This window comes from Neoarius graeffei, chromosome 15, assembly GCF_027579695.1.
Source record: "Neoarius graeffei isolate fNeoGra1 chromosome 15, fNeoGra1.pri, whole genome shotgun sequence".
Lineage (NCBI taxonomy): Eukaryota > Metazoa > Chordata > Actinopteri > Siluriformes > Ariidae > Neoarius > Neoarius graeffei.
The window spans coordinates 47,924,567-47,942,295 of record NC_083583.1 but is presented as its reverse complement, the minus strand read 5'-3'; the positions used below and the strand labels follow the sequence as shown (position 1 = coordinate 47,942,295).

At 38.4% G+C, this 17,729-nt stretch overlaps 1 protein-coding gene across 2 annotated transcripts in view; it reads right to left on the bottom strand.

Moving 5' to 3' along the window:
* phka2 (phosphorylase kinase, alpha 2 (liver)) overlaps positions 1-17,622 on the bottom strand; it is a 45,270-nt gene extending 27,648 nt beyond the window's left edge. For both annotated transcript variants that reach the window (XR_009656691.1, XM_060941524.1), the window contains exons 1-6: positions 17,197-17,622; positions 11,633-11,791; positions 9,411-9,458; positions 9,162-9,330; positions 1,851-1,933; positions 1,695-1,775 (exon numbers count right to left, since the gene is read on the bottom strand). Coding sequence is in view for 1 of the 2 variants with exons in the window: in XM_060941524.1 (XP_060797507.1) it covers positions 1,695-1,775; positions 1,851-1,933; positions 9,162-9,330; positions 9,411-9,458; positions 11,633-11,791; positions 17,197-17,274 (618 nt within the window). In the remaining variant the exon portion in view is untranslated. The remainder of the gene's footprint in view (positions 1-1,694; positions 1,776-1,850; positions 1,934-9,161; positions 9,331-9,410; positions 9,459-11,632; positions 11,792-17,196) is intronic.
* Positions 17,623-17,729: the final 107 nt, after the last annotated feature.

Sequence of the window (17,729 nt, the reverse complement as noted above, 5' to 3'; positions counted from 1 at the left end):
ATAAAAAATTTACATCTTTATCGGGCGGCACGGTGGTGTAGTGGTTAGCGCTGTTGCCTCACAGCAAGAAGGTCCGGGTTCGAGCCCCGTGGCCGGCGAGGGCCTTTCTGTGTGGAGTTTGCATGTTCTCCCCGTGTCTGCGTAGGTTTCCTCCGGGTGCTCCGGTTTCCCCCACAGTCCAAAGACATACAGGTTAGGTTAACTGGTGACTCTAAATTGACCGTAGGTGTGAATGTGAATGGTTGTTTGTGTCTATGTGTCAGCCCTGTGATGACCTGACGACTTGTCCAGGGTGTACCCTGCCTTTCGCCCGTAGTCAGCTGGGATAGGCTCCAGCTTGCCTGCAACCCTGGCGAACAGGATAAAGCGGCTACAGATAATAAGATGAGATATTGTATCTTTATTAGTTATTATTATTTTTGTAAAACACTGACACCATTGCTGATACCAATGACACCAATGGTTTTTATACCTCCATCACTAGGGGGTGGCATTAGCATCAGATTTGACGCAGCTCTACTATACATATGGTTCTCTGGTAGAAGCTAAATATTGGGATATACTGTATATAGTGTATCATGCCATTTTATTTATTTATTTTTTGTCACACTGACTTACATCATGTAAGAAACAAAACATGATAGACTGAGCTGTCACAGGGAAATAATTATTGACTGGGTGCTGTTGAGCAACTCGACAGAGCAGAGTTACTGTACCCATCATTTAATAGATGATTTCCCAATAGCTGCACTTGCCATCATGTTTTAATCCTCTTGTACTACAATAATTTACGAGCGCGAACGTTTTTTGTTTTTTTATTTAAGGATGACATTTTTCATCACATTTCATTTACAGTGACATTTAATGTTATGTCAGGTCTACACAAGTTAGTTCCTGTTATCACTTCCAGCGACAAACAGTTGTTCACTCACCAGCCTCTTTTACTTCGACAAAAATATGCACGCTATCGAAAAGCTCTGAACACTTCACCGTGTCAGAAAGTTACAGCCTTACCTCTGTTACAAAGCACTGACACAGAAGATTCCTTCCAAAAATGTTAAATAAATGTTTCTTTACAGAAAACTTCACCAGATCAACAAATAATCCATTTAGGTGAAGTGTCCACCATACCATCGAATACTGGATACTATATTAGAACGAGTGTCTCGAGTGCATTAGGAGTGGAATATTAGAAGGAGTCCTGTGGAAGGAGTGCATTAAGACTGGATTAGGAGTGAAATATTAGAAGTAGTGCAATACTAGTAATAGTGCATTAATATAAACCTGTGATTTGAGCTTCTGACCAATCAGACTTGAGACTTCAACAGTGCTGTGGTATAATTATACATAATAACGCAATAACATCTGTATAATATTATTACTATGTACTATTTCTGGAGCTGCACACAGTAAACGTAAAGTGACGCAACATCCAGGTTCATACTATGATATTTTCATTTAGGATTCATACAGCTACTTAAAAAAAAAAAAAAAAAAGAGAACAGTGTGATTTCTACTTGTTTTATCCAGTACAGATGTCAGTAAACTGGAATTAAAGCTGATGTTTAAAACCAATGTGCTGGAATGCAGAGTCAAAACCAATAAATAAATAAATAAAATCACACTAATGAACTGCTCAGCATTGTGAAGATTATCACATACACCTCAGCAGACCCTCACGTCACCCTACCTACCTTTGCCATTCCAATAGAGCTCCCATTTAATTCAGCAATCCCCTGGTTTGTCTTATCTCCTCTCTCCCACATGCCATAATCCTACAGACACAAAATCAAATGCTGTTATCTGCCCGAGTGACTGAAAAGCATACTGTATATAAGAGTCCCACTTACAGCAACTTTATAAGCAGCTTCAATGTAGAACACCAAGTTCTGTATAAAAGCCACCTCATCCAGGTTCGATATGATACGCAGACCTGGAACAGAAATAAAATCATTTATTAGTGTGTACAAGTACAAGAAAAGAAAAAACAAGAAAATGAGCCGAACAAGCCTCAAGAAAAAAAAAAAGCCAAGAATTTAATTGAGGATTCAATTCAAACTTCTTTAAAAATCAGTTTAAAGATCCTGCAAGTCTTGAACTGAATTAATTTTTCAGTTAGACAGTTTTAAACCTTTAAAGGTCAGAGACTGGAACCTTACAGCCTGCAACCTGTACATGACTCACCAAAAATGACAAAAAGATTGCGCTTTGAAACAACAAAGGTTATGCGATTTAAAAACTGAACAATTATTTCTGTTTTAGTTTAGTTAGCAAATTTAGTCCATCGTATTAATTTTAATATGATGATTAATAAGATGTATTACAAGAAACAAATGATCTACTGGTCTTCGAATAACACATTCAATAACTGTCACTGGTTTAACCCAAGCCTCTTGTGTTATAATATCACTGCATAATATAATATCTGTAATTGTAATATGCTTGTCTTCTCCAGATGCACGAATACAACTGTGCCTTCATTACATGCACATACCTGTGTATCTCAGACAATTAGAATATTGTGAAAAAGTTCAATATTTTCCACGAAAGTGAAAATTTTATCTATCCTACAGTGGTGCTTGAACGTTTGTGAACCCCTTAGAATTTTCTATATTTCTGCATAAATATGACCTAAAGCATCATCAGATTTTCACACAAGTCCTAAAAGTAGATAAAGAGAGCCCAGTTAAACAAATGAGACAAAATATTATACTTGGTCATTTATTTATTGAGCAAAAAAACATATCTGTGAGTGGCAAAAGTATGTGAACCTCTAGGATTAGCAGTTAATTTGAAGGTGAAATTAGAGTCAGGTGTTTTCAATCAATGGGATGACAATCAGGTGTGAGTGGGCACCCTGTTTTATTTAAAGAACAGGGATCTATCAAAGTCTGATCTTCACAACACATGTTTGTGGAAGTGTATCATGGCACGAACAAAGGAGATTTCTGAGGATCTCAGAAAAAGTGTCGTTGATGCTCATCAGGCTGGAAAAGGTTACAAAACCATCTCTAAAGAGTTTGGACTCCACCAATCCACAGTCAGACAGATTGTGTACAAATGGAGGAAACTCAAGACCATTGTTACCCTGCCCAGGAGTGGTCGACCAACAAAGATCACTCCAAGAGCAAGGCATGTAATAGTCGGCAAGGTCACAAAGGACCCCATGGTAACTTCTAAGCAACTGAAGGCCTCGCTCACATTGGCTCATGTTAATGTTCATGAATCCACCATCAGGAGAACACTGAAAACCAATGGTGTGCATGGCAGGGTTGCAAGGAGAAAGCCACTGCTCTCCAAAAAGAACATTGCTGCTTGTCTGCAGTTTGCTAAAGATCACATGGACAAGCCAGAAGGCTATTGGAAAAATGTTTTGTGGACGGATGAGACCAAAATAGAACTTTTTGGTTTAAATGAGAAGTGTTATGTTTGGAGAAAGGAAAACACTGCATTCCAGCATAAGAACCTTATCCCATCTGTGAAACATGGTGGTGGTAGTATCATGGTTTGGGCCTGTTTTGCTGCATCTGGGCCAGGACGGCTTGCCATCATTGATGGAACAATGAATTCTGAATTATACCAGCGAATTCTAAAGGAAAACATCAGGACATCTGTCCATGAACTGAATCTCAAGAGAAGGTGGGTCATGCAGCAAGACAACGACCCTAAGCACACAAGTCGTTCTACCAAAGAATGGTTAAAGAAGAATAAAAAGTTAATGTTTTGGAATGGCCAAGTCAAAATCCTGACTTTAATCCAATTGAAATGTTGTGGAAGGACCTGAAGCGAGCAGTTCATGTGAGGAAACCCACCAACATCCCCAGAGTTGAAGCTATTCCGTACGGAGGAATGGGCTAAAATTCCTTCAAGCCGGTGTGCAGGACTGACTGACAGTTACCGAAAACGTTTAGTTGCAGTCATTGCTGCACAAGGGGGTCACACCAGATACTGAAAGCAAAGGTTCACATACTTTTGCCACTTACAGATATGTAATATTGGGTAATTTTCCTCAATAAATAAATGACCAAGTATAATATTTTTGTCCCATTTGTTTAACTGGGTTCTCTTTATTTACTTTTAGGACTTGTGTGAAAATCTGATGATGTTTTGGGTCATATTTATGCAGAAATATAGAAAATTCTAAAGTGTTCACAAACTTTCAAGCATCACTGTAGACTCATTCCATGTAAACTAAAATGTTAAGCATTTTTTTCTACTTTAATTTTGATAATTATGGTCTACAGCGCAAAAAAAAAAATCTCAAAATAGAGAATATTTCATTTCAAGTTTGAGTAAAACAGTATAAATACTGTGTATCTCTTGGTCTAGTTCAGTATACGCAACCACAATCATGGGGAGGACTGCTGACTTGACAGTTGTCCACTGACAGTAAGCCACAGAAGGTCATTGCTGAAAAGGCTGGCTAGAAAAGGTGCACAAGTGACAGGAATGACTTCAGCCTTGAGAGGATTGCTAAGAAAAGTCGATTCAAGAACTTGGGAGAGCTTCACAAGGAGTGGACTGAGTCTGGTGTCAATGCATCAAAAGCCACCACACACACGTCTTCAGGAAAGGGGCTACAACTGTCACATTCCTAATATCAGGCCACTCCTGAACCAGGGACAACGTCAGAAGCGTCTTGCCTGGGCTAAAGAGAGAAAGAACTGGACTGTTACTCAGTGGTCCAAAGTCCTCTTTTCAAATGAAAGTAAATTTTGCATTTCATTTGGAAATCAAAGTCCTAGAATCTGGAGGAAGAGTGGAGAGGCACAGAATCCAAGGTGTTTGAAGTACAGTGTGAAGTTTCCACAGGCTCTGATGATTTGGGGTGCCATGTCATCTGCTGGTGTTGGTCCACTGTGTTTTATCAAGTGCAGGGTCAATGCAGCCGTATACCAGGAGATTTTAGAGCACTTCATGCTTCCATCTGCTGACGAGCTTTATGGAGATGCCGATTTCCTTTTCCAGCAGGACGTAGCACCTGCCCACAGTGCCAGAACAACTAGCAAAATGGTTTGCTGACCATGATATTACAGTGCTTGACTGGCCAGCCAACTTGCCTGACCTGAACCCCACAGAGAATCTATGAAGTATTGTCAAGAGGAAGATGAGAAACACCCGACCCAAAAATACAGATGAACTGAAGCCGCTATCAAAGCATTCTGGGCTTCAATAACACCTCAGCAGTGCCACAGGCTGATTGCTTCCATGCCACGCCACATTGATGCAGTAATTCATGGTAAAGGAGCCCCAACCAAGTACTGAGTGTATAAATGAACATACTTTTCAGAACTTGGACATTTCTGTATTGTAAATCCTTTTTTGATTGATCTTAGGAAATATTCTAATAATTTGAGATACTGGATTTATGATTTTCATGAGCTATAAGCCATAATCATCTTGAAATATTTCACTTCATGTGTAATGAATACAGAATATATGAAAGTTTACCTTTTTAAATTAAATTATTTAAAAAATGAACCATTTCATGATATTCTGATTGTTTGAGATGTACGGGTATATTGTATAGCAGTTGTGCAGTTTACGCATTTCTCTGCTGTTTTCAGAGCTTGTGCATGCTACTTCTGTTTGCAAGATTGTGAGAAAGCATTGAGCCTCCCTGCAATATGGCATTATAATTCTACAGAATCTTATTTTCAGAGGCTCTCAGACTGTTAAGAGCAGCTAAAGGTGGCAGCATTGTAACAAAACAAAAAACACATGCACTCGGTTTTGCCCATTTAAGAATGAACTTCTGTGGATTCGTAGCACATAAGGACATTATGCTTTTTAAAACCACTGTTAAACCACTGTAACCATATAACAGCATATCAGTTGTGGCCATTATGACCTACCAACAAATAGAAACCAATCAAAACAGGATATCAACAGGATAATATCAGTAGCGTGTTTTTTTTTTTAAAGTGGTATTTCAGTTGATCCACACAATGCAGGTACAATTATAACATGGGACTCCTTTTGGAGTTGGTAAAATTCTACAGTATTTTCTGATAATATGGGGAAACTTGCACATAATAAAGAGAAAGTAAATACGTATAAGATGCTATGTGGAAAATATGACCAGTGTTAAGTAATTTTATTCAACCTAAATTGTACCTTTTTTTTTTTTTAATTTGCCTTTTTCCATCCCTTTTACATGGATATTACTACATGATATCACTTAACATCTCGATTACTAATAACCTTCAGAAACAGCCAATTACTACAACTAAATGTCTTAACCGTGAAAAAGGATTTTCGGTTATAAAATTGCTAACTCTGATTACTGACCTTTTTTTTTATGAATTAAGATACAACTGTTATACCTGTTTCTCCACCTGGTCCATTGTTTATTACCACCATATTTGTGCACGTTGACCACTGACACAGTGAAAATATTAGCTATTAAGTAAAAATAATTTAAAGTAATAGATGCATAGTATGAATAGTAATAGACGCCTGATGTCCTAACACATGCCAGGTATATAACTAGAGGTGAAGGTAGAAAAAAAAACTATTATGAAATGCAATAATTACTATGTATGTATGCATGCATGCAACGGAAAACTGTTTTTCTGTTCTGGTAACAGAAACCTAAAGAGCAATCAAGTACTGTTATATAAATCGTTACTGGTGTACCTTCGAATAAGACTCCTCATCATTAGAGTACTTGGCCACTTTCAGGTTATCTTAAAGTGCACATCTTTGGTATATTTAGGAGCAAGATCAGTGTGATTCTCTTATTTTATATTAAACTTTGGTCAAATATCTGTCACATTTTGCATTTTGTGCAATTTTTTTTACCTTGAGCAATACTAGAAAAATTCAGTTGAAATCAAGCCATTTGAGGCGAATTGGTCCGCCTCTGAAAAAACTTGGCATTTGGATTTCCCGGCAAACATTGATTTACGTGACGTCACGTGTGGGATGCCTCCCTCTGAATCCCATGTCAGCATTGGTTTGTTTATGAGAATACGACCTGGTGGTTTTCTGCACATTTCTTCAACGTTATCACGTAACTTAGAGCCTCCTATTTTCCGTTTCAAAAAACTTTAAATTCCATTTCAGAGAATGGCTAATACTGTTTCAATTCCGTTTCAGACAATTTGTTTCAGTTATATGCTCAAATGACAAGTAAATTGGCATTTTTAAATTTTCAACATACAAAATACATAATTCAGAATCAGAATTCTTAAGTACATGTAATAAATGCATGAAATTTTATGCTTCAGGTAACTGGTGTTGGGAGGCATCTGCATGTTTGTTGTCCTTGTGCATCTATCCCCGTAATCCTGCTTTACTGGCCTGCTGTAGTACAACTTCATATAAAGCTTTAAACTTTCTGTACACAGTCTAATATCTTAATGCGCCTTAGAATCAACACTAAATTTCACTTCACTGAAAATGTGTTTCTTTCATTTATTTAAGACTGTAGTTAATTAGTGCTGTTAACTTGATTGTTGGCTGGCTCCTGCTATTTTCTTTAAAACTTTATATTGTATATTAATACTTTTATGGTTATCCTTACTCTTTATACATGTACATTTAAATGAAACAATCTCAGTAATCATTTTATCCATGTTTTTCAAACTTTTATTCGTTGTTATGCTTACAGTGTTTTCAGTGCAACGACAGGTCTAACAAAGTGTGTGAGTGTCCATTTAATATATACTTTAAATGATTCAAATTATTTAACAGTTAACTCGATTATTAGTTTAATTTACATTCTGCCTGGAAATTATTCATTTAATAATGCACAAGTCTTCAAACTCTTTATATAGAAAATCATTCTTCGGAACATAACTTCTTATTTAAAAACATAAACCATTAAATCATGAAAATAATCAGTTGCCATTATATAATGTTAAACTGAAAAGCATCTACAGGATATCATACACACTACAAAGTCATTTAATAAATGAATCAAGATAAAATTATAATACTTACCCATGACTACCCAAATCACTTTACCTAACAAAATGTTTTATTTATGTTTTTAAAGCATAGTTAAAATGAAATATTTTAAAAAAGTGCTGCCACCTAGTGTGATGCAAGGTAAGCATCCCTGGGGACACCATCAAAACATTATGGAAGACAGGATTTGACAGGCTGATAAATCTTCATGTATCTCGCCAACTAATTGACGGATTTTAATTCCAAAAAAAGTTTTGAAAAGGTCAGAATGTGTAGATTCCGTTTCTGAGCACTAATTCCGTTTCTGACCCCAATTTCCGCGATTTCCATCCATTTTCTGCGATCGTGGAAAATCGGAGGCGCTAGTAATTATTAAAATGTTTAACAGATGTATCGTAGGAGGGTGTAGCAACACCAATCTTGATGGGATTAGTACTCATCGTTTTCCAAAAGACCGGACAATGAGAGAGAAATGGGAGCGCTTGTGCAAGCTCTCTCAGCCTGCTGGCGGATCCGCACGTGACGTCACGAATCTGGCTCCAGACTCCCTTGGGATTTTTCCAGACGCGTTTTGTTATTTTATTTTTTTCTGCTGTAGACAGATGGCCTTGTGCAAAATTACTCTTCTGGATGAGTGTGTAAAGAGACATACTTTCATCTTAAAAAACCCCACTAAATTGGTCCAGGATATGCACCTTAACTCTCACTTGATACTCATTACCTCCTCGTTTCTCATGAGCTCACTGCGAAGTCTTGCCTTCTTTCTGATTGCATTTCTGAGCATTTATAACCTGTCTTTGAGGGGTTTTTTTTCTTTGTTTGTTTCTGACACTTCTGGATTATTCACACTGTTCACCTATCCCCCATGTTTTGACCCTTTTGTCTGCCTTTAATACGTTGAACATTTCAAATAAACTCTGCACTTGAAGCCTACCTTTCTCAGATTGTACAGCCAGTTATAGAAAGCATTTGCTGCCAAGATTAGTATTAAAAAATACCACAAATTATGTATATTAACACTGTAGACAATCCCCTTTCTTTCTTGTTGTTTAAAATGGGAATATTCTATATTCATGGTTTTAGATTCATTCTACAGATGAGGACAAACAGTTGCACTCTATAATATAAATTAAATGTCTTTTTCTTCAATTTATTGTACTTTAACTACATATCGAAATTAAACTGATAAAGTTAATTAATCTCTCTTCTGGCTATGAAAAGCCTGTGGGATGTAGGTTTGTGCTCACCGGATGCCGTCATCTGCGCCAGCATCAGCAGATACAGTGATGTCGCGTCTACCTGCAGGTGCCCCCACTGGTCATCCCCAACCACTGTTGCACAAGTGGACGTGTTGTACTTGGCGTGCAGACAGTCCTTGGTGCTCTGTGTGTGTTTAAACTTCTCCACCTTTTCCATCTGCCATGCCCACATGACCATGTTATGTTCTCATATACAAGTGTAATCACCATAGAACTAGTGGATCTTCTCAGCCTTACCTGTCTCATCATGCAATGCAGCAGTCCCTGCATCAGCTTGACCACAGTCTATGGAATAAACAAACATGGTTAAAGGAGCAGTGTGTTATCTTTAGAGCCCTGTGAAGTAAAGTGCAGTTGCACTGAAACACTGGCAAGGCTTCCACTTTTCCCCCCTCAACCAACTTCTATATTAAACATATGGCTTGTGAATTGCCTTTTGAGGAAAAGGAACACAACTGAGGGGCGGAGCTAATTTCTGGCCCAGAAAAATGTAAAAAAAAAAAAAGACAGATCGATTGCCTGGAAATAATGTGAACAAAGGTTTTTACTTCTAAATTATATTGTGATTTGAATACTAATCTTCGTTTTGATTAATTTGTTTTCATTAATTTTTAATACACTACCGTTCAAAAGTTTGGGGTCACTTTGAAATGTCCTTATTTTTGAAAGAAAAGCACTGTTCTTTTCAATGAAGATCACTTTAAACTAATCAGAAATACACTCTATACATTGCTAATGTGGTAAATGACTATTCTAGCTGCAAATGTCTGGTTTTTGGTGCAATATCTCCATAGGTGTATAGAGACCCATTTCCAGCAACTCTCACTCCAGTGTTCTAATGGTACAATCAGTGCGTTTACATGCACATAGAGAAAATCGAATTTCTGCCGTTGCTCGACTGAAATCGAAGTTCTAAATGCCATGGAAACACCTTAGCTAAGCTGAAATTGAACCGAACTTGATTTCTCGTAATCGAGCTACACGACCTAGATTATGATATTTTTGCCGAGCTACTTAGTGCATGTAAACCCTATCGAGCTACGTATTCGAGCTACTTACTTCAGCACTGCCCCTTCCGGAAGTGACGAGACCACAAGCAGGAAACACGACAGCCTCGGTCGGCATGACAACAGTAGTAGCGAGCAGCAGAAGAGGTCAGGAGGAACAAACGAAGAAGAGAAAATGGCGAGCAGAAACGTGCACTTCTGGAGCAATGAGGAGACAGAGTTCATGCTCATTCAGCTTAAGGAGTTGAATATATTAAAATTCATGGACGGGAGAAAAACGCGCAATGGAGAACACGGAACTGATAACTTTGTTTACACTCTTGAATAGCTCTTCTTCATGACGACAACCGGAAGTGTACCAACACGATGGGGCGTGTTGCGCCACCTGTGGCTCGGGTGCACAATGTACCTCACACAATAGCTCGATTTCCTTGTGTGCATGTAGGATTGGATTTCTCTGGCACCCCTGCTGGGACCCTTATCTCGATTACCGACAGCAGCTCGATTTGGATGTGCATGTAAACGTACTGAATGTGTTTGCTCATTGCCTCAGAAGGCTAATGGATGATTAGAAAACCCTTGTACAATCATGTTAGCACAGCTGAAAACAGTTGAGCTCTTTAGAGAAGCTATAAAACTGACCTTCCTTTGAGCAGATTGAGTTTCTGGAGCATCACATTTGTGGGGTCGATTAAATGCTCAAAATGGCCAGAAAAATGTCTTGACTATATTTTCTATTCATTTTACAACTTACGGTGGTAAATAAAAGTGTAACTTTTCATGGAAAACACAAAATTGTCTGGGTGACCCCAAACTTTTGAACGGTAGTGTAGATGCAAACAATAATATGCATATGCTTTTATTGTTATGATTTATTATTTGTTCATATTTTTATTGTTGAGCATTGATACTCTGAAATGCTTTGAAAAAAATTATTATAATACATTTAAAATTAAAAATATAAAAATAAATAAAAATAATAAATAAATATATAAAATTATTGTTACATAGCACTGGACCATGCAGTGAAAATTAGGGGTGGGTGATACAACAAATAACATCATATCACAACACGAGAAGCCATTTCTGCAATTCATGATGTGTTAATTTCCATAATATTACAGTAGACAATATTACAATATGTGTATTGCTATTACAATTTTATTATAATAGTAGTAATATTATTTAACACTGAAAAGCAGGAGAATTAAAAACAAAACCTGGACAAAATTTGACAATTTACATTTTACAATTTTAACCATTCAGTACAAAATTGAAACAACTAATCAGCTGATTTCAATCGGAGTCTGTAATTTTTTATAAAACACTGACAATACCTGTGATATCTCAAAAGCGTTTACTATCACAATATCGATATTATATTGTAATATTGCCCAGCTTTAGTGGAAATACATCTTAACAATGGAGCATCATATTTTAAGATTCGGTCACCTGTTCAAGCTCATAGGCCTTGGCCTTGTCCTCATCACGGTCTGCATTCTTGCGATACGCCATTCCGAGTCCCCACACCGCCAGGATGCTGTAAACGTTATCCCTAACCCAGGCATCTTTCTGCTGTGCACTGGCCGGAAGCAAACCTGTCACTGGGTTCTATACAAAACATACACACGTTACTCCTGACTCACCAAGTAGCAAGCAGAAAATCTAAAACGAGCCAGAGTTTTAACAGGAATGATTCTATATCACAAAGGCTGGTATCTCAAGAACAATCCACAAATGACCTACACTTATAATATTGCACTATCATGGATACTTCTGAAAATGTTTCAGAAGATAATTTTGAAATAAAGCTGGCTTGAAGCATGCACTAAGAACGATGCAAAAACATCTAACATTCATGTTTATAAAGCTTTGCTCTTCTGCAGCTGTTTATAGTATGTGATGTGAATCGACCTTAAAAAAAAAAGAAAGAAAATCTTAATACTTAACATTTGTGCTGATTTGTGTGTGTGTAAAAAAAAAAAAAAGTATTTTATGCCACAAATTAAATATCTTTTCATCAGTTTCTTTTTGGAGTCCTCAACGTGAGCTTGTCCATCTGAGAGATCCTTAAAGAAAAAAAAATCCACCCTGAACAAACTCCTAATCTTTATAATTAAACACATGATCTATTTTCTCATCTCATCTCATTATCTCTAGCCGCTTTATCCTTCTACTACAGGGTCGCAGGCAAGCTGGAGCCTATCCCAGCTGACTACGGGTGAAAGGCGGGGTACACCCTGGACAAGTCGCCAGGTCATCACAGGGCTGACACATAGACACAGACAACCATTCACACTCACATTCACACCTACGGTCAATTTAGAGTCACCAGTTAACCTAACCTGCATGTCTTTGGACTGTGGGGGAAACCGGAGCACCCGGAGGAAACCCACGCGGACACGGGGAGAACATGCAAACTCCACACAGAAAGGCCCTCGCCGGCCATGGGGCTTGAACCCAGGACCTTCTTGCTGTGAGGCGACAGCGCTAACCACTACACCACCGTGCCGCCCCTGATCTATTTTCTAACGTTGACTTTTTTTTTTAGTTTAAACTTCTTTTATTGACGTGTTACTGTATTTTTGCTTTGCTTAACGTTTTCCTACATACCCACAATGCTCTCTGACTACCTGCTGATGGTACCAGTGGGATTTAACCTTTGCTTCACCTCTGCCTAAAAAGAGCGATGCAGCTGTGCTTTAGTCCTTCTGTCCGTCTCGCTCTTTCACCTCCTCATCTATATACTCACTCTGCTCAATCAGATCACGTTCCAAGCCTGGCCAAGCCTCTGGATCATATAACTACAGTACACTGCATTCTGGAAATTTGAGTCCAACATTTGCTGTCTCCCAGTCTGATCTGGAATGTTGTCGGAAAATAGTGACTGAGAATAGAAATAAAAAACACTCGATCTGTTGTTTTAGGAGCTCAGCTGACTTTTAGTCCTGAGGTTTGAAATTGCTGAATATTTTCTTTCACCCTACAACATCAGTCAGCGCAACACACAATGGTTAACTTCTCATAGGAATCAGTTAAATTAAATATAACAATCACCACCCAACAAATTCGCACCATCAACAACACATCATAAATATTTTGATGTAAATGTATTTGATGTGTTTCAGTGTTTGGAGTTTTCTATGTAGAAACATCGCAGATGGTTGGTTTGCTTCCAAGTAAAAAAAAAAAAGAGGTTTGAAAAGGTACACTGTCAGAAATAAGGGTACAGTAGGAGTCCAGTTCTGTCCCCCAAAGTACAATCTACACTAAAGTACCCCTGAGGGCTCATTATTGGACCTCAGGGTAACTATGTGTACCGCTTTAGTCAGCGCAAGACATAACGGTTAACTTCTCATCGGAATCAGTTAAATTAAATATAACATCACCCAACAAATTTGCACCATCAACAACACATCACAAACATTCCGATATAAATGTATTTGATGTGTTTCAATGTTTGAAGTTTTCTATGTTGAAACATCGCAGATGGTTGGTCTGCTTCCAAGTTTAAAAAATAGAGGTTTTAGAAGGTACACTGTCAGAAATAGGGGTTCAGTACGAGTCCAGTTCTGTCCCCCAAGGTACAATCTACACTAACATATCCCTGAGGGCTCATTATTGGACCTCAGGTGCCCCTTTTCCACCAAAGCAGTTCCAGGGCTGGTTCAGGGCCAGTGCTTAGTTTGGAACCGGGTTTTCTGTTTCCACTGAACAACGAACTAGCTCTGGGGCCAGAAAAAACGGTTCCAGGTTAGCGCCAACTCTCTGCTGGGCCAGAGGAAAGAACCGCTTACGGCAGCCCGGGGTGTGTGTGTGTGTGTGTGTGTGTGTGTTTGTTAAGACCAACAACAATCGCAAGACCGCGAAAGTTCGCCATTTTTAAGTGACGAGAAGCAGCAGTTGTACAAATGCGAAGTCATCCATTATTGTTGTTGCTGCGTCTTCTTCTCTGTGTTGTTGTTGCTTCGATATTCGCGCCAAGGTTTATGCAAACGCAGCGACGTAACTGACGTGGCTCCCCTTAGCACCATAAGCTATGGAAAAGCAAACTGGTTCTTAGCTGGCTCGCAAGTTGAACGAGTTGTGAACCAGCCCTGGAACTGATTTGGTGGAAAAAGGGTACCTTACCAGTTAAATTAAATATAACATCACCCAACAAATTCGCACCATCAACAACACATCACAAATATTCCGATATAAATGTATTTGATGTGTTTCTGTGTTTGAAGTTTTCTATGTAGAAACATCGCAGATGGTTGGTTTGCTTCCAAGTTTTAAAAAAAAAGAAAAAAAAAAGACGAGGTTTTAGAAGGCATGCTGTTAGAAATAGTGAAGTCAAGTCAAGTTTATTTGTATCGCGCTTTTAACAATTAACACTGCTGCAAAGCAGATTTACAGAATTTGAACGACTTAAAACATGAGCTAATTTTATCCCTAATCTATCCCCAATGAGCAAGCCTGTGGCGACGGTGGCAAGGAAAAACTCCCTCAGACGCCATGAGGAAGAAACCTCGAGAGGAACCAGACTCAAACGGGAACCCATCCTCAATAGAAATAGGGGTACAGTAGGAGTCCAGTTCTGTCCCCCAAGGTACAATCTACACTAAAGTACCCCTGAGGGCTCATTATTGGACCTCAGGGTAACTATGTGTACCGCTTTAGTCAGCGCAAAACATAACGGTTAACTTCTCATCGGAATCAGTTAAATTAAATATAACATCACCCAACAAATTCGCACCATCAACAACACATCACAAACATTCTGATATAAATGTATTTGATGTGTTTCAGTGTTTGGAGTTTTCTATGTAGAAACATCACAGATGGTTGGTTTGCTTCCAAGTTTAAAAAAAAGAAAAAAAGAAGAGGTTTTAGAAGGCATGCTGTTATAGTCAAGTCAAGTTTATTTGTATCGCGCTTTTAACAATTAACACTGCTGCAAAGCAGATTTACAGAATTTGAACGACTTAAAACATGAGCTAATTTTATCCCTAATCTATCCCCAATGAGCACGCCTGCGGCGACGATGGCAAGGAAAAACTCCCTCAGACGCCATGAGGAAGAAACCTTGAGAGGAACCAGACTCAAACGGGAACCCATCCTCAATAGAAATAGGGGTACAGTAGGAGTCCAGTTCTGTCCCCCAAGGTACAATCTACACTAAATTAAACCCAACACATTTGCACCATCGACAACACATCACAAATATTCCGATATAAATGTATTTGATGCAGTGGCGTTGGCACATAAGGGCAACAGTGGGCCGGTGCCACTATGATTGACAGCTGGCCCACCCTATCGGAGGTGTCCAACTTGATTGACAGCTGGCTCGCCCACCATAGAGGAGGTGTTTTTAACGTGAAATTCAATGAACAGCAGGATAACAATAATGTAACACGAAACAAAACACTTTGAATTAAGTATAATGTTACAACTATTTACAGAAATTATATTTTTGTCAGTGTTTTTTTTTCTCTATAATCATTTTGATTGGCTAATGCCCGCGTTTTTGATAAGCGGCAAGAAGCAAACATCCGTTGCTATGCCAAAAAACGGAAGTCATCGCTGAGCATTAAATTAAATGCTCTTGATTATTCAAACACATTTAAAGTGTATTTCACTCTGTATTTAAGTAGGTCCTGCATAGCCTACTTCTGAATGCAAAAAGTTCATCATAACTGGTCTGCTGATGAAACCTTGTCATTCTTGCCTGTATTCGGGATGTCAAAGGAATGGTTCCCCCTACTGGCCAACGGTAAAACTCTTAATTGTTGTATTATAATTGGGTAACTAACTATTCATTATTACTATTTTATTCATTTATTCTACTGCATTAAATTTAGACTTCAAATGGCCATGTTTTTAAAAATTCTGTTGTTCTTTTTGTGAAAAATATATTTTGTTCTCTCTTACAAAACAATAGCGAATAAAGACCCGTTGTCTATAATGTAGGTTTGTTTTTTTTGTTTTTTGTTTTTTTTTTAAAATAAGCAAAATAGGGGGGTGAAAGGGTAGGGTTGTCAACTGTCCCTTACAATACGGAATCGTCCTGTATTTCAAAACAAAAGATCTGACCTGCTCTGAGCTGAAACTTGACACAATTCTTAATCTTGCCATTAATCAGAGGGCTGTGAATCAGATGGGATTTGCTAATATATTCACCCTAAAATTGGTTAGAATGCAGGAAATTGCATCTAAGAAATACAATTTTTTCTGGGGGAGGACCCCCAGACCCCCCGCTTACAATGGGGTCCACTCTATTTCATAGAAGTCCACAGTATTACAAATTTCTGCCTACGCCCCTGATTTGATGTGTTTCAGTGTTTGGAGTTTTCTATGTAGAAACATCGCAGATGCTTGGTTTGCTTCCAAGTTTAAAAAAATTAGAGGTTTTAGAAGGTACACTGTCAGAAATAGGGGTACAGTAGGAGTCCAGTTCTGTCCCCCAAGGTACAATCTACACTAAAGTACCCCTGAGGGCTCATTATTGGACCTCAGGGTAACTATGTGTACCGCTTTAGGGCCAAAAAGGTACATATATGTTCCTAAGCAGTATGTAAAGGGTAAAAATCAGCACCTTGGAAGAAAGTGCCCCAGTGACAAGTCACTGTACTCCTAAAGGTACAACAGTAATGTACTTTATTTTCTGAGAGTATATTAGATGTAGGAAAACGAATAACACTTTTTATTATTATTGTTATTTTAAATTTAAATACAGTCTGAAACAACTATGGTGTGGAAGACAAACAAGTGTGCTCTGTAAAGTACTGCGTGTGTAAATCTGCTGCTCACTTCACTTCCTCAGTCAAGGTGACTCTTGTCCAGGAACTGTTTATTTTTGGCTCCAGCTGGTTATCATCATTTATTCCACAATAATAATGCTGTGTTAAAGCCGCACGTTTTCATGCAGTTCCAGAAATAATTCCACGTGCATTAGTTGTTTAACACTGCTCTGCTGAAAGGACAGAAGTGAAGAGCAGTGAGACTTATAAAGAGGATTACAGTAAACTCGCCTGATAGCACAGGATGGTCTCACTGACGAGTCGCGCAAACGCATCCAGCCGCACTCCTGAATTACTCCGACTCCGCATCTTCACTTAGATCCGTCTGCTCAGATCATCCGAGCAAGAAACCCCGATAAACTCCAGCTCTGGTGCTTTAAACCAGAATTTCTTCCTCTTTGAAAAGTAAACGTGTTTTGGTTAATCTGTTACTTCATTGCTGATAATCCTCCATCTACAAACAGCCAGTCCTGTAAAGGAATGAAGGCAAACAAAACAAACATCGCCTCCCCTAAAGAAGATACTGTCATCTTTTATTACAGGCTTCCAGAACAAAATTAGCTCATGTGCATCCGATTAGTACCCAGTCCTCAACATACTGGCTTTTCGGGGTTCTTGACACCGCCAGTAAAAAAAAAAAAAAAATAGGCCAAGTCACTATTTTGACAGGGACTCTTACAGTGACGTATCAAGAAATACCCGGAAGTGTCGTTTTATTGTTGTTGTTGTTTTGTTTTTTTTTTTAAATAAAACCTCAATTATAA